General features: G+C 41.1%; 1 protein-coding gene across 3 annotated transcripts in view; it reads right to left on the reverse strand.

The window, feature by feature from the left end:
• Positions 1 to 25,555, reverse strand: part of col19a1 (collagen type XIX alpha 1 chain) — a 280,321-nt gene that overhangs the window by 88,282 nt on the left and 166,484 nt on the right. For all 3 annotated transcript variants that reach the window (XM_062982112.1, XM_008118858.3, XM_062982115.1), the window contains one exon: positions 12,309 to 12,362. In XM_062982112.1, the coding sequence (XP_062838182.1) occupies positions 12,309 to 12,362 (54 nt within the window). The remainder of the gene's footprint in view (positions 1 to 12,308; positions 12,363 to 25,555) is intronic.

Below are 25,555 nucleotides of genomic sequence, written 5' to 3' on the forward strand. Positions count from 1 at the left end.
GATTCCAAGAATTTTCCACAAGAAGTGAATCAAACTTCTTATTCAGGATAAAATTTTACCCAATCCAAGCAAAAAGATAAAGTTGTAAGAGAAAAAATGATTTTCACAGAAGCATTTTATATTCTTAACACAATATTAAATACTTTTGATGTTTTGTCCTTCAGAAGCTTGGTTCCAGCTGATGAGCGTAGAGGCTGTATGCCATGGTTTCTTGGTCCGTAGATGATCTTTGTGGCTTTGAAAAATCCCTGAACATCATGGGTGCCTGCAAAGTGTTGGATTTCTTCAGCCTTTTTTATCCACCAGATGTTCTTGAGTTCTCTGGTCCTTCTTTGGACCTCAGCTTTTGCACTAGCATAGGTCTTTTTCTTGGCAGCACAGCTGGTGTCTTTCTGCCATGTTTGGAAGGCTTTCCTTTTGTTATCAATTAACTGTTGGATCTCTTTGTCATTATCGTCAAACCAGTCTTGATGTTTCTTAGTTTGATATCCAATGGTTTCTTCACAGGCTGAGATGATGGAAATCTTCAGTTTGTTCCAGTGTTCCTCAACGTTTTCAGGGTGTTCTATGGATCCTTGAGTGTTGTTTGGAGAAGGGCTCGTTTGGAGGGCTCTTGAAGGGCTTGGGTGTTATTTTACGCCTTGTTTTTCTTCCTTGGAGTCTGCGTTTGGGGGCAATCTTGATGGCCATCGTGGATGGGATTAACCTGTGGTCTGTCCAGCAGTCATCAGCACCTGTCATGGCTCTTGTGAGAAGCACATCGCGGCTGTCTCTGGCACGTGTAATTACATAGTCCAAGAGGTGCCAATGCACTATGTTGGAAAGAGCACTACCAGAACCTTCTGAATTGCAGTTCCAATGTGGCTGAAGAGGCCCTTTCACAAATCCCGCAACAACAAACCAGGGATGCGCTTGCAGCACTGCCTAGTTTGTTTTTAATTTTTTATTGGTTTATAAGTGTTAATACAGCAAAAGCAAGGAAAACAAAATTGGTAGGAATAGTGCAGAGAGGTGGGGAGGGGAAAGTAGGTGAAAAGACACGAGGAAGGTACAGGAGAAGGAAAAAAATAAGGAGGAAAAAGTATATATATATTAAACACAATAAAAAAAAGGAAAACAAAAACAAAAAAGAAAAAAGAAACAATATTATATATATATATATATATATATAGAGAGAGAGAGAGAGACTTCCCATTGTCCTCTTAAGGAGTTTTGTTTGGTTTTTATTCATTTTCTTTTCCAGTTGACTCTCAAGAAATTTTTGTCTTCATGCGTCAGATAGGTTTATTATGAATGTATATTTCCACTTTTTTTGAATAAAATCTCTGAAGCTTGTCCAGTCAGTCTTCTTTTTCCGTCACTTAATTTCTGTGTTAGAATGTCCATTTGTATTAAATCTAGCAATTTTATAATTATTCATCTGTAGTGGGTACATTTTTTTGTTTCCAAACTTTGGCTAGAACTAGTCTTGCAGCCGTACTCATTAAGAAAAACATTTTATCTTCGTTTTCCTTCAATTTCCGGCTTGTTATACCTAGTAGATACATTTTGGGTTTTAATGGGAACTTAATTTGTAGTATTTTTTGTGTTATCTGATGTATATTTTTCCAGTACTATTAATATTAATAGTTTGGAAGAAGTCAGCAATACCATCAGCCAACAACAACAAAAAATAACAAAGCCAGCAGACCTGATGGGATCCCTGCTGAAATCTTCAAAGTGGGTGGACCTGAGCTAATACAACAACTCCACCAGCTCATTGAAAAAGTGTGGGTGGGTGACCGAGAAAATCCCAGCAGACTTCAAGGATGCCACCATCATCACCCTTTTCAAGAAAGGGGATATAACAGACTGCGGAAACTATTGCGGTATCTCCCTTCTAACCTCCGCTGGGAAAATCCTCACAAGAATCCTTACAAACCGCCTTTTTCCTGTCTCAGAAGACACCCTCCCAGAATCCCAGAATGGTTTCCGCCTCTCCAGAGGAACAGTGGACATGATCTTCACTGCACGACAGCTCCAAGAAAAATGCAGGGAACAAAATCAACCTCTGTACATGGCATTCATTGACCTTGCAAAGGCATTTGACACAGTGAATCGCAGTGCTCTCTGGACCATCCTCCAAAAAATCGGGTGCTCTGACAAATTTGTGAACATCCTTCGGCTCCTCCTTGATGACATAATGGCAAAAGTCTTGGACAGCAACGGCTCCCAAAGTGACCCATTTAAGGAGGAATCAGGTGTCAAGCAGGGGTGTGTTATTGCCCCTACCTTATTTTCCATCTTCATCACTATGATACTTCACCTTGTTGATGGGAAGCTTCCCACCAGAGTGGAAATCATCTATCAGACAGATGGCAAGCTATTTAATCTCAGCAGACTGAAAGCCAAAACCAAGGTCACCACAACATCTATTATACAACTCCAATATGCTGATGACAGCATTGTCTGTGCGCATCCAGAAGAAGACCTACAAGCCACTCTAAACATCTTTGCAGAAGCATACAAGAAGCTCGGCCTCTCATTGAACATCGAGAAAACCAAAGTGCTCTTCCAACAGGCATGAGCTAACCCCTCGACAATGCCAGGAATACAGCTTAATGGTGTAACGTTGACCATTTCCACTACCTTGGCAGCCACCCCTCCACAAAAGTTAACTTTGACACTGAAATACAACACTGCTTGAGCTCTGCGAGTGCAGCATTTTTCCGAATGAAGCAGAGTGTGTGTGAGGATCAGGACATCCGTAGAGATATCAAGGTGCTTGTTAATAAAGCCATTGTCCTCCAAACCCTGCTTTAAGCCTGCGAAACGTGGACGGTCTACAGACGGCACAATCAACTCCTGGAGAGTTTCCATCAGCGTTGCCTCAGAAAAATCCTGCAAATCTCGTGGGAAGACAGGCGGACAAATGTCAGCGTGCTGGAAGAAGCAAAGACCACCAGCACTGAAGCGATACTCCTACGCCATCAACTCCGCTGGACTGGCCATGTTGTCCGAATGCCCGATCACCGTCTCCCAAAGCAGCTACTCTACTCCTGGCTCAAGAATAGAAAACGTAATGTTGGTGGGCAGGAAAAGAGATTTAAAGATGGGCTTAAAGCCAACCTTAAAAACTGTGGCATAGACACTGAGAACTGGGAAGTGCTCTAATTGGAGGTCAGCTGTGACCAGCAGTGTTGCAAAGTTCGAAGAGGCACAAATGGAGGGCTTAAGGGAGAAACATGACAAGAGGAAGGAGCGTCAAGCCAACCCTGACCGAGACCGCCTTCCACCTGGAAACCAATGTCCTCATGTGGGAGAACATGCGGATCAAGAATAGGTCTCTTCAGCCACCTATGGGCCCACCCCCAAGATCCCACAACTGGAGGACCATCATCCTCAGCCTATGAGGGATTGCCTAAGTAAAGTAAGTAATTAAATACTTTTGCAGGATATACACTTTATCCAGTGGGAAGAATACTCTTAGCCTAGGCATCATAGCATAAGTCCAGGTTACTTGCTCCCTTTATTAAAGCACTGATTTGTTATGAGCTAAAACTACCCCTCAGGATTCCTTATCTATGAAAACCCTATGAAATTCATGGGGTCACCATAAATTGACAGGCGACTTGAAAGCACATGCACACACAATCAAGTGGAGCATGAAGCCACATGCTCTTTGACATGGAAGCGGCTCTGAAATAATTTAATATTTGCCACAGTCGGAGCCTGGAGCTGCAAAAGTCCCAGTGGGAACTTGGCGAGTAAGAGGTGACCTGGGGTATATTATAAAATACAGCACACAAATTTCCTGCAATTTTTGCAGTTTGAAATAGGTTTTTGATTTGTTACACATGTATACAACATTTCTGCAACATAATGTAGTTTTGATCAAAATCATGTTTATTGCTTTTGGAAGATTGTGCAGGCTGGCTGCACTGTTCATAAACATGACTGTTCTTCCAACCCTATATACAAAAACATGCTTTGACCTTTTTTCTCACTTGCAACAAGATGCTCTGACCCATCCATAGCAAATGCATATGCGCAAATCAGTGTTTTTAATGTGGCTCTTATACTTGTATTCTACATGCCCTATATTCTAAGTAAGAGATGAAAGACAATAGAAGCAAGGTCAGGGATATATATATATATATATATATATATATATATATATATATATATATATATATATAGCATAACTGTGCCAAACTTATGAAAGTTTCACCTGCTATTTCACTCCTCCTTACCTACAAACTCTAACCCCTTTGTAATTTGCTATATTTGCTCATGAAATATTATGTTGATTTACATTGTTTTCAGTTTGGTGAAGTGCCTTTTTTTTCTTTTCAAAGTAATGCAATACCCACTTATTTCAAAATGTTTTCACAACAAAGGTTTTCTGTGACAACTAGCAAAACCACTTGAACATGTATCTGAGTTTGAAAATAAGTAGAAGATCAGCTAGGCCAACCTGAAACAAAATTCCAGATACCAAATTTTCCTATAAAATCATCCAACATGTAGAAGGTAGCCTAAGTAATTGAGAATATTATTTGCTCAAGGGATAATGTGAGATGAAAGGAGATGAAAACAAAAACTGATTTTCACATGATATTAAATACAAGCATGAGCAATTATTGATCCTAAAACATTTTTCATCAAAGCAGGACATAATTTGGAGATGTTTATACTTAATTTCTTTCATATGCAAATATGGAACAATTACAATGGGTTTATTTAATTTCCCATATATTAGACATTAAATATTATTGAAAGCATTCTGTATTAGTTAAATTTAGCAAGATCAACATACAGTTTGCAAAGGAAGTGGCAATGAAAACTACCTGTTGAACCAGTGGGAAGACCCTAATTGATCTTATGGCTTTGGGAGTCAGTCATCACTCAATGAGTCTTCAAGCAACCATCAGGAGTGAGCAGGAGGGATATATAGGACATTATTACATGGAGCTAGTAACATGGGTCTGAATCTCCTCAGCCACAAATGGAAAGGATTACCATTGCAAGAAGTGAGTGTTGAGGAGTGGAAATAGTCAATTACTGATGACTGACCATGACCAACTTTCATTCTTGTCCGAATTTCTTTCTAACAACACTGGTGGTGTTTCCTCAATACTTTGTTGATAGGTATCTTTGCCTTATGTATCTAATGTAATTATTTTTCAGTAGTCCAAACCTCTCCTTCTAATGTTTAGGGTGCTGCACCACTGCCAATTCCACATACTTTTTGCATTTTGCTTTATGATGTTCCCACATGAGAACTTCATACTAGTGGTTTAAATACTAGCTGGTGTCATCTCATCTTTCTCACTTTGCGGAATACCTGGCTGTGGCAAGAGAAACTGATCCATATGGACCAGCTGGACAGATTCACCTAATTAAGTTTATAGACAGAACAATTAATACCTAATGATTTCTCACTCATGCTCATGGAGTCATTCAGCCCTACCATGTATCCTGCCAGGGAAATCTAAATATGCAAATAATTGCTGATGTACCTCAATGTACATGGACTTTATCAAGTAAATCTGGAGAAGTGAGAATGTATATAATGGTCGTACTACTGTCCTTATTTCCTCGTAATCTAACATCCAGGTTTTTGTAATTAGTAACTCTTGTGTTATGTTCAGCTAAAACCTAGCTATTACCATACCATAATTCACTGCATAAGAGTCCCCACCACATAATAGTTACACCCCTTTTTTGATTCCCCAAATCAGTATTTTTCCTTTCTTTGTGTACATTAGAGCTGGTTGTGTCTGGGTCTCTCCCTTCCCCCTCCTTAAAACTAAGAGAGGGAAAGTCCCAGACCCAGCTGGCTCCACTTGTATTTCTTTTTAAAAACTGTGTCTGGGGCTCTCCTTTCTCCCTCCTGCTTCCTCAAAAGTAAGAGAGGGAATGTCCTAGACAAAATTGTCTCCACACACCTCATGTAATGGTTGCAACCTCCCTTTTTCCAAAGGAAAAGGTAACAAAAAGCATGATGATTACTCATCTTGCACAAAGAGATTACTATTAGTCCATTTGTGCTAGGAGAGACAGAAAGCAAGGATGAGAAAATAGTGTATGCATCCTTAGTAGCAGTGATACTGAAAATGCTGGTCCTCAAACTATAATCTCATAGTTTTTGAAGGGTTTCCACCAAAGAGAAGAACAGATTAATCTAATCGGCACAAATATGGAACGAGTAACTGAAACAATAGAAAAGTTTAATTGCTGCTCCCCTGGATCAGGTAGCCTGAAGAGCACAAGTCTATAGCATGGTTATGTGTATCATCTCTGGAAGTTGAGCATGTGTTCCTGTTTCTTTTTAAGTACTTTCTCACTACACGGAGGCAATCACATGTCTTACAGCCTTTATAGCACACGAGGAAAAAAGGCTGTCACAGACAGCGGGATGAGACAGACATATAGTGACATAATTGGGTGAAGGAAATAGAAAATGCGGTAAAACTGGTACCAGTTGTTTCAAATGACATTGACTCAGCTTAGAATATTTTCATATTCTGCTTTCATTTTTTTATTTTCATCCTACCAGACAGGACATTTTAGTGTCTCAAAGTAATGTTCTGTTGCAACACTGATACAGATCTAGACTATATTGTTTACAGGATTGTCGCTTAAAGAGATCTGAGCAATGTTGCTGAGTTTGAACAACCTGCTATGTACAGTTTTTCCAGAAAGGCAAAAACCAGCTGGGACAACCCCCCCCCCCCCAAAAAAAAAACCCTCCAACAACAAATCTGGTACATTTTTCTACTGGAGTACAATGGGATCCATTGCATTGGCATTTTGTGGGTGAGATATGATGCAGAGAAGTTGGTGAGAATGCTCCAAGGAGAAACAATCTTAGGGCACAGGGGTTACCTTGGTTACAATTTTGGAGTGAAGAAGAAGTCTATCAGTACCTCAGAACAAATGATTTACCTCATGTGATCATGTGTGTGTGTGTCGGGGGGGGGGGGTAGCTTTGGTTGTTCCAGTATGATGGATTTCCCTTCATTCTATATGAAACAGTGGATCTGAACCTGTGGGACTCCAGGTGTTTTGGCCTACAGCTCCCAGAAATCCCAGCCAGTTTACCAGCTGTTAGGGTTTCTGGGAGTTGAAGACCAAAACATTTGGGGACCCACAGGTTGAGAATCACTAATATAAATGCATATGGGACAATTTTATCCCCTGGAAAATGTTTGAATCCCATGGGGTCAGTTAAATATCTCAGAATTCACTAATTTCAAGCTTTTTAATTTATTTATTACAGTATTTCTACCCCACCCTTCTCACCCAACAGGGGATTCAGGCCAGCTTACAGCATAAAACACATATATAGAAATCATAGTAACATTCATATTCAGTTTAAAAATTAATTTACATTTAAAACATTCATAAAACACATATAAATATATATTTAGTATACTTCGTATACATGTGGATGATGCTTAAGATTATTTCTATATCATTGTGTTCATTCCATTCTGCTTCATTTTTGGTTGTCAGCTGTGAGTTTTCCCCCTTTAAATTATGACTGTATTCTTAGATGAGTCTCAATATGTGTGTGTCACATAGAACTTTTACCCTCCTGTTTTTACAGGTGACAAATGAGACTCTGTTTGGGTCACTATCTTCGTTTTCCTTTCCTGAGATGTATTATTCTTTTTGTCTGTAGGTAAGCCACAACACTGTGGATTCCAATTTATTCACCTTTCCCCCCAGAGCTATAGTTCCTGTTTTTGTTTTGCTATGTGCACCAGTATTCTGGCTGCAAAAATTGTGATAGTCAAGAATCATTGAAGCTTTAAAGGAAATACACTATAGACAAAATAAAATGGGTAAGGAAAAAAAGAAGAATGCAGATAGTGTTGCTGTGTGTCTTCAAATAATTTTCAATTATAGAGATTTTGAAGTGAAACAACAGCAAGGTTTACTTAGCAAACATATTTTGGAAGAGGATTATCTTTGCTGTTCTCTGAGACCAAGAAAGTATGACTTGCCCAAGGTGACCCATTGGGGTTCTACAGCCGAGTGAGGATTTGAACCCTGGCTTCCAGTGTGTACATTATCATCACCTCATTACACAGGATAAGAGATTACAGCATCCTTTTTTGCTTGGTCCAATATGCTAGTTCATGTGAGTTCTTTGGGTCACAGAGATACTTGCAGGAACACTTCAGCAAGCAAGAGTCCAAAAGTGGCAGGTTAAAACCCAGAACCTCAATCCATGGCTGATACCAGATGAGAGACTCCACCCTGGGCACACAGAAGACTAAGGTGACTTGGAAGGCACTGAACAGACTGGGCTCTGGCACCAGGAGATGCAGAAATGGGGCTACAAAGTGGGATTCACAACATGCAAATGTGGAGAAGAGCAAACCACAGACCACTTATTGCAATGCAGCCTGAGCTCTACCACATGGAGGACCGTCTAATAGCAACACCAGAGGCACTCCAAGTGGCCAGCTTCTGGTCAAAGGAAAGCTAGTATAATGTCAAGTTTTTAACATTGTGTGTTTTTAAAGTACATTATAACTGTATTTATATTAATTTGCTTCTGACACAATAAATAAATACCATGCACATCAGTGCATGGTAGGGAGAAAGAACAGATCTGTTATTTCTTATGGAGACCTTTCCATGTGTGGCTGCTGTACCACTTCTATAAAGACAATAGTCTTACAATTTAATATCTGAATATTGAAATCCAGTTAAACTGTCAAGTGACTTGGTCCATTACTTTGTATAACAACAACAAAAATCTACAAATAAAATATTTACAAAAGAATACTTATAAATCCTGTTGTTTTTTAAAAAACAAACGAACAACAAATCATATTTTGCTAACTATGATTATGTGTATACTGAAAAAGTATATATGCAGCCCTTGGTAGATTTCTCAGTTTGCGTACTTTCAGAAATTACAGAATCAAAATACTGTGTGTGTATATATATATATCTGTGATTTTAAGAAGCCCCTGCTTTTTTTAGATGTTTATATGAGGAAAAACTGCATCTTAGAGTTGATGAACTACTATATGTAAAGATTTTTTTCTGTTGTGGTACTGAAAATAGTGTGTATCTTACAACTGATGGCATCTTAAAATCAGTGAGATATGGTACATGTGGTGAACAGGATCCCGCAAAAATGTTACTATTCAAAAACAACATTGGCAGTTATACGAACAGCCAAATATATGGAGAAGCTCAAGATTGCAACACTAAACCTATCTAGCAACCTCAAAAAGCTCAGATCTGAATAAAAAACCCTGCAAAGATGCTTTTTTACAATCCGTTTCATACACTTTATGGATGCCTTAATCTTCTTTCATTCTTCAGCAAACTCATTTGATCTACAGCTGAATGCTCTTTCCAGCACTGGGTATAATCCTCTCCACCATTCAGACAATTGGCAGGCTCATCCTGCAGCCCTTCATCTTTGAAATTGTCCCACTGAGACAGAAATTATCCATCTTAAACACACAGCATCATCGTGTTTGGTAAACTGAATTAGCCATATCCCTCGGATAATGTACACAATCTGCTCTTTGAAATGCTAACTAGTTTCTTCTGTTTGCACTAGAGTTTCAGAAGTTATGTTCCTTCATCTCTGACCCCACGCCTCTTATAAGTATCTCATTCTTTCTATTTATATATATATATACTAGCTATGCCCGGCCACGCGTTGCTGTGGCGAAGTCTGGTGGTAGTTAAGGTAAAGGGTAAACGTTTTCCCCTGACATTAAGCCCAGTCATGTCTGATTCTGGGGGTTGGTGCTCATCTCCATTTCTAAGCCGAAAAGCCGGCGTTGTCCGTAGACTCCACCAAGGTCATGTGGGATGACTGCATGGAGCGGCGTTACCTTCCCGCCGGAGCAGTACCTATTGATGCACTCACATTTGAATGTTTTTGAACTTCTGGGTTGGCAGAAGCTGGGGCTAACAGTGGGGGCTCTCTCCGCTCCCCCAATTCAAACCTGCAGCCTTTCGGTCCAGAAGTTCAGCAGCTCAGCGCTTTAACACGCTGCGCCATCAGGGGATATTGTTTCCTAAAGGTTGTGAATATACAATATTTCTGATTGGTTTTTTTTGTCTGTTGGAGGCAAGTATGAATGCTGCAATTAGGAAAAATGATTAGGATGTAATGGCCTTGCAGCTTTAAAGCCTGGCTGTTTCCTCCCTGAGTGAATTTTTTGTTGGGAGGTGTTAGCTGGCCCTGATTGTTTCCTGTCTGGAATTTCCCTTGTTTTCAGAGTGGTGTTGTTTGCGATATTTTATGTGCTTCTACTGTCTGTGGCCCTGAGAAAACAGAGGATTTGCCAGACTTTGATGATGGGAATACTTTGTTGGGAGGTGTTAGCTGGCCCAGATTGTTTCCTGTGTGGAATTCCCCTGTTTATTTACTGTCCTGGTTTTAGAGATTATATTGTTCTGCATTATTCTATCCCAGTAATTATTTCATATTAAAGTAGAATCTCACTTATCCAACATTCACTTATACAATGTTCTGGATTATCCAACGCAGTCTGCCTTTTCATAATCAATGTTTTTGTAGTCAGTGTTTTAAATTCATTGTGGTAAATTTGTAAATACAGTATAGTAGAGTCTCACTTATCCAACATAAACGGGCTGGCAGAATATTGGATAAGCGAATATGTTGGATAATAAGGAGGCATTAAGGAAAAGCCTATTAAATATCAAATTAGGTTATGATTTTACAAATGAAACACCAAAACATCATGTTAGACAACAAATTTAGCAGAAAAGTAGTTCAATACGCAGTAATGCTATGTAGTAATTACTGTATTTATGAATTTAGCGCCAAAATATCATGATATATTGAAAACATTGACTACAAAAATGCGTTGGATAATCCAGAATGTTGGATAAGCGAGTGTTGGATAAGTGAGACTGTACTGTAATTACTACATAGCATTACTGCGCGTGGAACTACCTTTTCTGTCAAATTTGTTGTATAATATGATGTTTTGGTGCTTAATTTGTATAATGATTACCTAATTAGATGTTTAATCAGCTTTTCCTGAATCCCTTCTTATTATCCAATATATTTACTTATCCTGCCGGCCTGTTTATGTTGGATAAGTGAGAGTCTACTGTATATTGATAATCTTATATTATCTGCTTAGAACTGGATTATATGAGGCTCCTTCTTCACAGCTGTATAAAATGCACACTGAAGTGGATTATATGGCAGCGTGGAGTCAGGATAATCCAGTGCAAAGCAGATAATATAAGATTATAAATGGGTTATATAGCTGTGTGGAAGGGCCTTGAGTCTACACTGCCATATAATCCAGTGCAAATTAGATAATCTGTGGAAGAAGCCTAAGTGAGGCCTAAATTTGCCTGTCCCCTAACTGAAACCTGACTGTCCCTTGGTTGCTAGGCAACGAAGTGGGCAGAGATTAGCCCTCTAAACTGGCAGCAATTGGATAAAAACAATTATTGCTCTCCCTCTAATTAGGACTTTATTTTTCTTTTCTTTTTGTTGTATCAACCCTGAGGCATGGGTGATGGGTTGTGTTGTCAAATTTCGAGGTTGGGGGGCCTGTACTTTTGTTGTTTTGTGGGTTGCCGTGATGCCATCACTCTTTTATATATATAGAAAAGTAATAAAATTTCGGCCTAGGACAAAACAACAAAACTACACATCCCAGAAACACTAAACTTGGCAGCACAACCTCTCATCCATGCCTCTACGTTCATACAACAAAAAGAAAAGAAAAATAAAGTCCTAATTAGAGGGAGAGGAATAATTGTTTTTATCCAGTTGCTGCCAGTTAAAAGGATAAGCTCCACCCACTTGGTCTCCTAGCAACCCATGCAGCCCAGGGGACAGGCAGAGTTAGGCCTCACTTAGGCCACTTCCCCACTGCCTATAAAATACAGATTATCAGATTTGAACTGGATTATATGGCAGTGTAGACTCAAGGCCCTTCCACACAGCTATATAACCCATTTATAATCTTATATTATCTGCTTTGAACTGGATTATCTTTACTCCACACTGCCATATAATCCACTTCAGTGTGCAGTCGGACACAACTGGACTTAATGTCAGGAGAAAACCTTTACCCTTTACCTTAACTACCACCAATTCCTCAATACTTTATTTCCCATACCTCCATCGCCACAGCAACGCGTGGCCGGGCACAGCTAGTATTTTATAAGATCACTTCATTTATACACACACACACAATAAAGGATTTTCCATGTTGGTTTAAAGCTAACCTTTGACCATCTACAAGTTATAGATTGGAATTAGTTTTATGCCATTCACGGTGAATACTCACAGGTGGCCCTGGTGGTCCTGCTTTTCCAGGGGCTCCTGGCTTGCCTCGGCGTCCCTGGATATAAAAACATAGAAATGAAAATAAGTAGAGGAACCAATACACATAATGACGACAGTCATTTATCTAAAGCAGTGGTTCTCAACCTGGGGTCCCCAGATGTTTTTGGCTTTCAATTCCCAGAAATCCTAACAGCAAAATTTATTAACAGGAAAAATAATATTTCCTAGCCAGATCTGATCCCATAGGGTCCTGCATGCTAAGAACACGGATGTCAGTGATGGGTTTTCACCTCCTCTACAATCACACCTGGAACTATGGAGAGATGTTTATGTTGAACAGTTAAAAACTACTCATCTATTAATTTACTGTTTCTGTGAACCCAAGAACAAGTGTTCCCACATTAGCACTGAAAATCATGTTTGGGGAGAAATAATATAATAATAATAAATAATAATAATTTTATTTTTATACCCCGCCCCATCTCCCCGAGGGGACTTGGGGTGGCTTACATGGGGCCAAGCCCAGGCAAAACAGACAATATCAAACACAGCAATAAAACAAATCAATCAACAATAAAGCAAGTCAAAACAAATGAGGTAACATAAAACAAACATGCTTGATAAAATCCTGGGTTGGCTCCTAAAAAGAACTGGGCCATAAAAGTGCTAGTAGTGTCAGATACAGTTGGGGAGAGAACGATACAAAACCATTGTACCATTAAAGTGCTGGGGGAAGGCATAAACAAAGGAGACTATGGCCGGCTAAAGGAATAAAGTGAAGTAAGAATAAAAATGGGCAACAGGTCAATCCTTTGCTATGGAAGTCAATCACCAAAGACCTGTTGGAAGAGCCAGGTTTTCAGGCTCTTCCAGAAAGTAAGGAGAGTAGGGGCCTGCCTGATCTCCCTGGGGAGAGAGTTCCAGAGCCGAGGGGCCACGATGGAGAAGGCCCTCTCCCTCGTCCCCACCAACCGCTACTGTGAGAGTGGTGGGAGCGAGAGGAGGTCCTCCCCCAACGAATGAAGAGACCATGCAGGTTCATAGGGGGAAATGCAGTCACGAAGGTAGGTGCGTCCCAACCCGTTTAGGGCTTTGTAGGTGATCACCTGCACCTTGAATTGGGCTCGGAAAATAAACGGTAGCCAATGGAGCTCCTTGAACAGGGGGGTTGAACGCGCCCTGTAATTTGCTCCAATTAGAAGCCTGGCTGTCAAACGCTGGACTAATTGCCATTTCCGGGCCATCTTCAAGGGCAGCCGCATGTAGAGAGCATTGCAATAATCCAGTCTAGAGGTAACTAAGTCATGGACCACCATGGCCAGATCTGACTTCTCGAGGTACGGCCGCAGTTGGCGCACAAGTTTTAATTGTGTGAAGGCCCTCCCAGTCACCGCCGACACCTGAGCATCAAATGTCAGCACTGAGTCCAGGAGGACCCCCAAGCTGCGGACCTGCACCTTCAGGGGGAGTGCAACCCCGTCAAGCACAGGTAGCCACCCTATGCCCCGATCAGACGTACGACTGACCTGGAGGACCTCTGTCTTGTCAGGATTAAATTTCAGCTTGTTCGCCCTCATCCAGACCAACACAGCGGCCAGACACTGGTCCAGTATCCGAGGGGCTTCCTTGGATTTAGGTGGAAGAGAGTAGTAGAGTTGAGTGTCATCTGCATAGAAATGACACCGAACTCCAAAACTCCGGATGACCTCACCCAGCGGTTTCATGTAGATGTTGAAAAGCATGGGGGCAGAATAGAACCTTGCGGGACCCAACAGGTCAATGGTCAGGGGTCTGAGCAGGTGTCCCCCAGCTTCAACACCTGGGAATGACCCTCAAGAAAGGACTGGAACCAGAGCAAAGCTGTGCCCCCAAGGCCCAATCTAGAGAGTTGTCCCAGAAGGATACCATGGTTGATGGTATCGAAAGCCACTGAGATGTCCAAGAGAACCAGCAGGGTCACACTCCCCCTGTCCAATTCTCTGCAGAGGTCATCCACCAAGGTGACCAAAGCCGTCTGGGTACTGTACCCAGGTCTGAAGCCAGACTGCGATTGGTCCAGAAAATCAGTATCTTCCAAGAATCCCTGAGAGCTGAGAGGCATCCACCCACTCCAGGACCTTGCCCAAAAAGGGGAGGTTAGAGATTGGTCTGTATTTACTTAAAATGGTGGAATCTAAAGAAGCCTTCTCCAGAACTGGCCTTACTATGGAATGTTTAAGGCAAGATGGAAATTTGCCCTGTTCCAAAGAGGCATTAATTATTCTCACAAACCAATCTACTAACCCACCGCTGGCCTGTTTTAAAAGCCAGGAAGGGCAAGGATCAAGTGCACAGGTGGTCGCCCTCACCACTCCAAGGATCTTGTCCATGTCATCAGGTTGCACAAGCTGAAACGAATCCCACAAACTCGGACAGACAGATGCCTCAGTTACCTGCTCTGATATTGCATCAAGGCCAGCGTCCATGTCAGTACGAATCTGAGCGACTTTGTTTGCAAAATGGTGAGCGAACTCGCTACACCTAGTTGCCAAGTCCTCGGGTGCCCCTCCAACCTCGGGAGGGTGGAGGAGCTCCCCGACGACCCAAAATAACTCTGAAGGTCTATTAGTTGCAGATGTTATGCAGGCAGTCGAGAAAGCCTTCCTGGCTGCCTGCAACACCACAGAATAGGCCTTAATAGCGGCTCTAGACCATGCTCGGTCAGAGACATCACGAGATGTCCGCCAGCGGCACTCTAGTCTACCTCTCACGCGTTTCATCTCTGCCAGTCCCTGATAAACCAGGGGGCTGGGATGACTCCACGCAATGAGAGGGGACATTCAGGGGCTATTGTGTCTATTGCCCTGGTCATCTCGCTATTATAGCAATTGACCAAGGCATTGACAGGATTGTCGGCCTCCATGGCAGGCAAATCCCCAAGAGACCTCAGGAATCCATCAGGATTCATAAGCCTCCTGGGGCAGACCATCTTAATGGGTCCCCCACCCCGTGGAGGTTTGAGGTCACTGTGAGTTTTAAACTAATCAGATAATGGTCGGACCATGACAATGGAAGAATAATTTGCTCTTCCACACCGACCAAACCGTCACTCGCACCAAAAATTAGATCGAGTGTATGTCCAGCTTGATGAGTGGGACCTGATATTACTTGGGACAGTCCCATGGTCGTCATGGCGGCCATGAACTCTTGAGCTGCACCTGTTAAGGTGGCCTCAGCATGGATGTTGAAGTCATCCAGCACTATCAGTTGCTGGGAACCCAACACCATGCTAGAGACCACTTCTGCTAGCTCAGACAGGGAGACTGTTGTGTCGCGGGGTGGACAGTACACCAGCAGAATCCTCAAACTGTCCCGGGTTCCCACCTTAAAGTGGACACACTCAAATCCAGCAGATTGTGGGACGGCACATCTGACCAGGGCGATGGACTGCTGGAAGACCACTGCAACCCCACCTCCCCGCCCTCCAGGCCTGGCCTGCTGATGCACCCCAAAACCCAGAGGACAAAGCTGGGTAAGACTTACCCCACGCAGCTCATCCAACCAGGTCTTGGTGATGCATGCCAGATCTGTCCGCTAATCCAGGATTAAATCTTGAATGGTTGATGATTTACCATTGATGGATCTGGTGTTAATCAGCAAGACCTTCAGCTCGGAGGGGCTGCCAAGGACGCCACCACACCTATACTTCTCCAGGGTTGCAAGAACCCTGTTGCGCTTCTCCCTGGGAATCTGGTGGCCGCACCTTCCCCTCCCCCACACGACCTTGATGGAACCCCCCCACCCTGGTCCCCACCCCCCAAGGAATCAGGATCAATGGAAGTATTGTTAATATGCAAGGCCTGGGGAGTTTCTTGTTTGCTCTGTTTGAAAAAAAAAAGATTATATTATGTGACTGTGCATAATGCAATTTTTTTTTAAAAAATTGCTTCAATTTAAATGCTGTCAAGGCAGATTGAGTAGAATCACATATAATAAATTCTTACTATTCAACTCTAATAATCTCTTAAGACCTAACAAATCCTTCCAAATCATTTATTTCTGCAAATAGGGCCAACAATAGTTTTTTTTTTCAGTGCCAGTGATAAAAATGATATGTGAAATGAGCACTCTCTTTTCAGTCTCCATTTCCTCTGAAAGGCTTTCCTATCTCTGGCCACTCTTGTTTCTACTTTGAGGGCTGTACTGCCTGCCTGATTATCCTGAAACACTGCCTGGATTCAGCATGTGCTATCAAACACTGCATCTCTTATGAACTCTGTCACCTTGGAGACCTGCTATGGGGTGTTGCGAGTATTTTAACCTTTATCCCAGTTGACAGGACGTTTAGTCTCCCAGTCACACTTTGTTGTGGATTTCACAGAGAACTAGACTTACAAGGTTAACTGAAGAGTGACCTTGTACATGGCATGTAGCTGAAAGTTTGGGACACTGTTTGCACCACCCTCCGTGCACATTTTCTTTTAAGCAGAGAAAAATGGCCAGTTCAAAATGGTTCCAACAAATCTACTGCATTTGTCTTGGGTTGTTTTTACCCCTCAAACTGGGAGGTCTCATAGCTACTCAGAACGTACCCCACATATGAACATCTGTTTTCTGGCTCTCATATTTGATTAATGTGGAATATTTTACAATGACTTTGAGTTACAAATGCTCCTGTAGACCTAGGACATTTTCATAGCCTGATTTTTTTAAAACCTGTTTCATTTAATCTGTAAATAATACTATATCTATTCAAAAAGACTGGAAAAAATGCAACAATGCCAAGTCCAGGTTTCATTGCTCAGTGTCCACATCTGTTGTTTCATTTTGTGTTTTAATTTTTTTTTACATAAAATTAGCTGTGTGTGTGCATGTGAACAAAAATTGACAAAATTCAAATTGCAAAAAATCATCATTAGGCATAACTAAATTCATTACAATTCTTTACCACTCATTCTTAATAAAATCCCTTTGCTCTTACTTGAGTAATTATTATCCCACTGTGTAAATCCACTGTAAATGTACCCAAATCAACTTGAATTAATATAACATTGGCTATGGTATGGGCTTGATACTGAACTAAAGGGAATTAAATTGATTAACACAGCCTGACAACAAAAACAAAATGATCTTGGTGTCTTTGTTTTTAGGCCTATTTCCGGTGTTATTTGGGGTGCTAATTTAGAAAATTGCACTGGATGGACTAAATCAGCTCTAGTTTCTTAGATATGGTTACCATTATTTTCTTTGGGTGAGCAAATGAAGACTGGCATGTGGCATAAGTTCTGTATTGCAAAAACTAGAGCTGGTACCATTTTTGGAACTGATAGGTCAAATATACCCAGAAACAGGTCTAACATTTGAGACATCAAAATGTGTGTTGGCCAAACGTGTGTCTGCCGCTGACTATAGTAGATCTATCAGGGATCCTTTGAATAGAAAGAGAACCACAAAAGCCAGCTAGTCCCAACCCCTGCTATGAAGGAATGCATAATTAATTATGTGTATCAGTGTTCTGATACTTCATGCCAGTCTGGGGCATGCAAAGCCAGTAACCCACTTTGGGGAAGGGGATGTGAAGTGACTACTGGGGGGGGGGGGGAGGTTGATATTGCTCCTCAAACTAATGATAGGAACTTGGAGACTGCACCATAGACCACTGGACTTTAGACCTAAAATAATGGGAAGCATTGAACAAGATATATCAAAATATATTAGGGCTGAGCTTTGGGTACCTAGCTTAGTTCAGAACCAAAGAAATACCAGATAGATTTGGACAACCACAGTGGAGATGCCCCAGTCCGATATAATCATTACCACCATCATCACAACAACAACAACAACAATTCTTTAAATCATATCTAATTAAGAAGGGGATCTAATAAAAATTTAGTTTGAATTGAGAAATATAATACTTGTGTTTTGCTTCACAACATGAATTATGGCCACATACTGCTTATGTTCGATATCTGGATCTCCAGATTTGTCCATAATGCTTTGGATTGTACCACTCTATGCAAGAATGGAATTGGAATAATCTGATTCATTCTGGAGCTGGTCAAAATCTGTTCAAACTGGACTAAATCATTTCAGAATTCAGAAAGCTAACATATATTTCAAAGCAGAAAAGCAAATTTGCTTCACCATTATGACACCATTATTATTATTAGCACTTGTTTTGGTTGGCATGGTGGAGGGATAGGAGCATTGAGACTGAACTTTTATCAGAATATAACCAGGCCAGATAAATTACTTAACTTGCACAGACCTGTCTAGAACTACAATATAATTGTCACAGTAAGTCATAGAAAACAGGTTATGTGTAATAGATTTGCCAATGTACTGTGCCCATTTTCTAGCCTGATTTTCAGTTATGTCATAAGTGAACTGAATTATGTGCTTCCTACTTATTGATCTGCGGTACTTAGGTCATCTGTCACCTGCTAAGAATCCCAACCAGCTAAACCTTGGTTCCAAGACTGAAAAATAGTAGATTAATATTTTCTTTGCAGCCATATGTTTCCTGATATCATTTAATTGCAAGCGTGTGGTATCTGTTAACTTCAGTTTAGCTGATCACTTTTAACAGGGTTTCTTTTTTGTTTCATATCAGATATACTATATTGGAAGATCAATTATAGTTTTTTAAAAGTCAATTAGTTCTATTTCATTTTGCAATACTAAATAATATACCTATAGCTGAATTCACAAATCAGGATAAATTATTTGTACTATCAATTGATATATTATTTGGAAAACATATGCTTCAACTTTTACTACACTTTGTACTAATTCACCTAGTAGATAGCAACAATGGAAAAAAAGCTAAATAGAGAGAAATTCATTCAAGTTGTATTTTCCAACCAATACAGGCAGTCCTGAGTTACACGCATCTGACTTACAAACAACTCATAGTTAAGAATAGGGGTGAGACAACAGGAAGTAAAAGAAAACTACCCCTAGGAAGAGAAATTCACTCTGGGAAGAGTTTTCATGAGGAAAAGGTGTTTCAACTAAAGCTTTATCTCTAATCCTTGTTTCCTCAACAAACCACATTTTTAAAAATCCCATCATAACTGGGACAGAAAGCGAGTAATTTGGGTTCTGCCTGTAATTCAAATGCAATCATATTTCAACAGTTTTCTGAGCTGTGTTCTCCAATTAAAGATACTTGCAAACATATGAGATTTAGAAAGAATGCAGGTCTTGATCAAAATAATGTCTAAAACTGCACATTGAGAGGAAATGCATCCAGGAGAAAACATAATTTTTGTGTCATCTTGAAAGAAATGACAAACTAATGTAGTGACAGTGGGCCCATCTACATGAACCAGATAAGCTGGAAATTATCCAGATTGGGGTACAACTTTGAGTGCAGTGGTGAACAGTCTTTCAAATTTAGCTGCTCATGAACTTTGTTACCCCAGCTTGGATTGTTACCTTGACATGGTGCTGGGGCTTGGGTCCCTCGATGAAGCCATGAGCTATACCATGCAGGGCCACCCAAGACAGGAAGGTCATGGCAGAGAGGTCAGACCAAGCACGATCCCCGGGGAAGGTAATGGCAACCCACCCCAGTATTCTTGCCATGAAAACTACATGGATCAGTACAACCAGAGAAATGTCGGTATACCGTCAGAAGATAGGACCCCCAGGTTGGAAGATGGTCAAAATGCTACTGGAGAGGAGCAAAGGACTAGTCCAAGTAGCCCCAGATGTGATGACGCAGTTAGCTCAAAGCCAGAAGGCTAACGGCCGACGGTGCTGGAGGTGAAGGACAAATCCGATGTTCTAGAGATCAACACACTATAGGAACCTGGAATGTAAGATCTATGAGCCAGGGCAAACTGGATGTGGTTATCGGTGAGATGTCAAGATTAAAGATAGACTTTCTGGGAGTCAGTGAACTGAAATGGACTGGAATGGGTCACTTCACAAAAGATGACCACCAGATCTACTACTGAGGACAAGAGGAACACTGAAGAAATGGAGTAGCCTTTAGTTAATAATAAAGTTGTGAAATCAGTGATTGGATACAACCCAAAAAAATGATAGAATGATCTCAATTCGAGTTCAAGGCAAGCCATTTAACATCACAGTGATCCAAATATATGCCCCAACCACAGCTGCTGAAGAAGCAGAATTAGATAAGTTCTACGAGGATCTGCAGCACTTAGTGGATAACACACCAAAAAGAGACATTATTCTCATTACAGGAGATTGGAATGCTAAGGTGAGCAGTCAAATGATAACCGGGATCACAGGCAAGCATGGTCTGGGACAACAAAATGAAGCAGGACGTAGGCTGATAGAATTTTGCCAGGAAAACTCTCTGTGCATAACAAACACTCTCTTCCAACAACCTAAAAGATAGCTTTACACATGGACTTCACCAGATGGTCAACACCGAAATCAGATTGACTTTGCAGCCAAAGGTGGTGGACATCCATCCAGTTGGTGAAAACAAGACCTGGAGCAGACTGTAGTTCAGATCATGAACTTCTTATTGCAAAATTCAGAATCAAACTAAAGAGAATGGGGAAAATACACAGACCAATTAGATATGACCTAACAAACATTCCTAGTGATTATGCAGTGGAGGTGAAGAATAGATTTCAGGGACTAGATTTAATAAATAGAGTCCCAGAAGAACTATGGACAGAAGTTCACAACATTGTTCAGGAAGCGGCAACAAAGTATGTCCCAAAGAAAAAGAAAACCAAGAAGGCAAGATGGTTGTCTGTTGAGACACTGGAATTAGCCCAAGAAAGAAGAAAGGCGAAAGGAAACAGTGATAGGGGGAGATATGCCCAATTAAATGCACAATTCCAGAGGTTAGCCAGGAGAGACAAGGAACTATTTTTGAACAAGCAATGCATGGAAGTGGAAGAAGACAATAGGATAGGAAGGACAAGAGATCTCTTCCAGAAAATCAGAAACATCGGAGGCAAATTTCAGGCAAAAATGGGCATGATCCAAAACAAAGATGGCAGGGACCTAACAGAAGCTGAAGAGATCAAGAATAGGTGGCGAGAATATACAGAAGATCTGTATAGGAAGGATAATAATATAGAGGATAGCTTTGATGGTGTGGTGAGTGAATTAGAACCAGACATCCTGAGGAGTGAGGTTGAATGGGCCTTAAGAAGCATTGCTAACAACAAGGCAGCAGGAGACGACGGGATCCCAGCTGAGCTGTTTAAAATCTTGGAAGGTGATGCTATCAAAGTGATGCATGCCATATGCCAGCAAATATGGAAAACACAAGATTGGCCATCAGATTGGAAAAAATCAATTTATATCCCCATACCAAAAAAGGGAAACGCTAAAGAATGCCCAAACTTCCGTACAGTGGCACTTATTTCCCATGCCAGTAAGGTAATGCTCAAGATCCTGCAAGGCATGGAGCGAGAGTTGCCAGATGTCCAAGCTGGGTTCAGAAAAGGCAGAGGAACCAGAGACCAAATTGCCAATATTCGCTGGATAAGGGAGGAAGCCAGGGAGTTTCAGAAAAACATCTACTTCTGCTTTATTGACTATTCTAAAGCCTTCGACTGTGTGGATCATAGTAAACTATTGCATGTTCTTGGTGGTATGGGGGTACCAAGTCACCTTGTCTGTCTCCTGAGAAATCTGTATAAAGACCAAGTAGCCACAGTAAGAACAGATCACGGAACAACAGACTGGTTCAAGATTGGGAAAGGAGTACGGCAGGGCTGTATACTATCACCCTCTCCTATTCAACTTGTACGCAGAACACATCATGCGACAGGCAGGGCTTGAGGAATCCAAGGCTGGAATTAAAATTGCTGGAAGAAACATTAACAACCTTAGGTATGCAGATGATACCACTCTGATAGCCGAAAGTGAGGAAGAGCTGAGGAGCCTTATCACCAAGATGAAAGAAGAAAGTGCAAGAGCTGGGTTGCAGTTAAATGTCAAGAAAACCTAGATCATGGCAACTAAACCTATTGATAACTGGCAAATAGAAGAAGAAAACGTGGAGGCAGTGACAGACTTTATATTTCTAGGCACGAAGATCACTGCAGATGCAGACTGCAGCCAGGAAATCAGAAGACGTTTACTTCTTGGGAGGAGAGCAATGGCCAACCTGGACAAAATAGTGAAAAGCAGAGACATCACACTGGCAACAAAAGTCCGCATAGTCAAAGCAATGGTATTCCCCATAGTAACCTATGGATGCGAGAGCTGGACCATAAGGAAGGCTGAGTGAAGGAAGATAGACGCTTTTGAACTCTGGTGCTGGAGGAAAATCCTGAGAGTGCCTTGGACTGCAAGAAGATCCAACCAGTCCATCCTCCAGGAAATAATGCCCGGCTGCTCACTGGAGGGAAGGATATTAGAGGCAAAGCTGAAGTATTTTGGCCACATCATGAGGAGACAGGAAAGCTTGTAAAAGATCATGATGCTGGGGAAAATGGAAGGAGAAAGGAAGAGAGACCGACCAAGGGCAAGATGGATGGACGGTATCCTTGAAGTGACTGGCTTGACCTTGAAGGGACAGGGGGTGGTGACGGCCGACAGGGAGCTCTGGCATGGACTGGTCCATGAGGTCACAAAGAGTCGGAGATGACTAAACAACTAAGCAACAGCAGCAGGGTTGCTTGAGTTTTCCAGGCTGTATGGCCATGTTCTAGAAGCATTCTCTCCTGACATCTTGCCCACATCTATGGCAGATGTTTTTATAACTTTTCCACTATAGACGTGCACATATTGCAGTCTGCCTTACCTTTTTATTTATATTTCTATGCTGCCCCTTATGAAAAAAAAATCATAGTACAGTAGAGTCTCACTTATCCAAGCTAAACGGGCCGGCAGAAGCTTGGATAAGCGAATATCTTGGATAATAAGGAGGGATTAATGAAAAGCCTATTAAACATCAAATTAGGTTATGATTTTACAAATTAAGCACCAAAATATCATGTTTTACAACAAATTTGACAGAAAAAGTAGTTCAATACGCAGTAATGTTATGTTGTAATTACTGTATTTATGAATTTAGCATCAAAATATCATGATATATTGAAAATATTGACTACAAAAATGGCTTGGATAATCCAGAGGCTTGGATAAGCGAGGCTTGAATAAGTGAGACTCTACTGTAGTTAAAAATGGGGTTTTACCTCCCCAGTGTATGATGTATTCATTTCTCTGTGGGGAGCCATGTGTGTAAGCAGATGTTCTGTGTATAGTGTGTCAAGAGCTGGTGCTGACCTTCCACTAATAATTAGTCTGGGAGAGGAAACAAATTAATTACCAAATTGGTAGTAGACAGGATTTCAGTTTTTCAAACAGGGTAACATGCCTTTATCCATGCCTGCCGAATTGCTCTGTTTGACTGGAGTGAGGACATGCTTGTTTTAAACGATAAAACATAAAAATGCATAGATTACAGTGTCTGGGGTTTTGTGTTGAACAATTGCCATCAGACCAAAAAAAATCCATTGTGAATTTTTCTCACTTAGTGCTAAAAATGCTGTTATCATGAACTGAAGTTATGTTGAATAAGTGTCTAAGTATAATAGAATAAAGCCTTTTTCCACAATTCTTTAGAAATCTGTATTCCAATATCACTTAGAGGTGATTTCCATACTACCCGGGTGTTCAGATTATACAGGCAGCATAAGATAAAGCTTTGATTTCTCTGTCTCCTCCCACCTAATTTGGTGCTTTTTATACTAAATACAGGAGAGAAGACAACACAGGAAATGCATTAACAAAGCGAGACAGATGCCTCAGGCAGCTGATTTTTGGAATTGTAAAAGGACAGGAAAATATTAAGCTTTTAAAAAGAATGATTATTGCTTGCATTTTGACTGCCAGGAATGGGGACTGATATTTCAAGGATTTTCTGTCTTATGCACCAAAACAACTTGGTAGGCTTTGGCCATGACATTATATACCTTAGTATAGGTGGAGAGAAGGTGCTATTTGCAGTTCTGCCTCAAGCAATAAAATTTCTTAACCTGTCTCTACCAAGGTTACCCATATTATATTATCACCAATCATAGAATAAGCCAATTGTCCGAAGAGCTATAATCAGAGAGCATCAGCAATCTCGTTGTCCTCTCCAGCCACATGGAGCACCATAAACAAAATATTGTGATGAAGGCACTGCAGTATAAAGGCCCTGGCTAAACATCCCATCCTGTGATGGGGTTTGGGAACCCCAGAAAAAACATTGCAAATCCTTAAGAAAGTTCTTCCAGATGCTACAACCCTGCAAGCAAAGTTCAGATGCCCAAAAGGGCACAGTGCCTATACCTGATTGTCCATCAAGCAAACAAACAAAAAAACATTCTATCCTAATATTAAAGATCCATCCAAGGAAGGTTCTTAACTTTTCAACTTCACATGACACTGAACACCACAAAGGAACGGCCCAGTCTATGTAGAAACATCTGCCAAAAAAAAAAAAAAGAGAGAGAGAGCCCCAAGTCCCTAGGATGCACTGACAGGAAGCGGAATGCAAGATTACTATATTCCCTTCCTTTGCACCACTGCACTGAACGCTGTCTTATAGACCATGCAAAATTATGCAGGAATTATGGGCTTTTTAGAAGCAATACCTGCCGGAACTGGACATACTCATGCACGTAGTGTAGAAGGTGGAGCTGTGAATGAGTGAACAAGGGAGTGAATTGGGAACAGCTTTTCGAGGTGCTGCCACAGCACACAAGCGAGGGTGGCTGAGGGAGCATATGCAAGGGAAAGAAAGAGAGTGACATGGTTGGATGGATAGTTGAGGAAGAGAGAGAAAAAGGGAGGTGGTGAGTTGTTAGTTGGCTTGAGTGTCATCTTCTGGTGAAATATAAAATAGGTTTTTTTTTGTACACATACATTTTATACTGTGGTCAACAGTGCTGGCAGGCCAAATGTTATTGATTTTATGACAGAGGCTGGGGGCCAATGGAAATTTGAACAAGGGCCGCAGTTGGTCCACGGGCTGAACTTTGGACATGCCTGGTTTAGACTGAATGCATTTAAAGTGTCACTCTAAACCTAAAGTATTCTAAGTAACAGACAGGAACACAAAAATATTTCTAAGTTCATCAATATTAATCTGTTTCAGATAGCATCTATTCTTAATGCAGGATATGTAAAACCATTTATGATTTGAATACCACAAATTAGGACATAAATATCTTACTTCATTATAGCTGGACAGCAAGTTCAATGGTAGAAATAGAGCAACTCTTTTAATCTTGTTGGATTACATTTCCTAGCATTCGTTGCCATTGGCTGTAG

Source organism: Anolis carolinensis, chromosome 1 (assembly GCF_035594765.1).
Source record: "Anolis carolinensis isolate JA03-04 chromosome 1, rAnoCar3.1.pri, whole genome shotgun sequence".
Taxonomy (NCBI): Eukaryota; Metazoa; Chordata; class Lepidosauria; order Squamata; family Dactyloidae; genus Anolis; species Anolis carolinensis.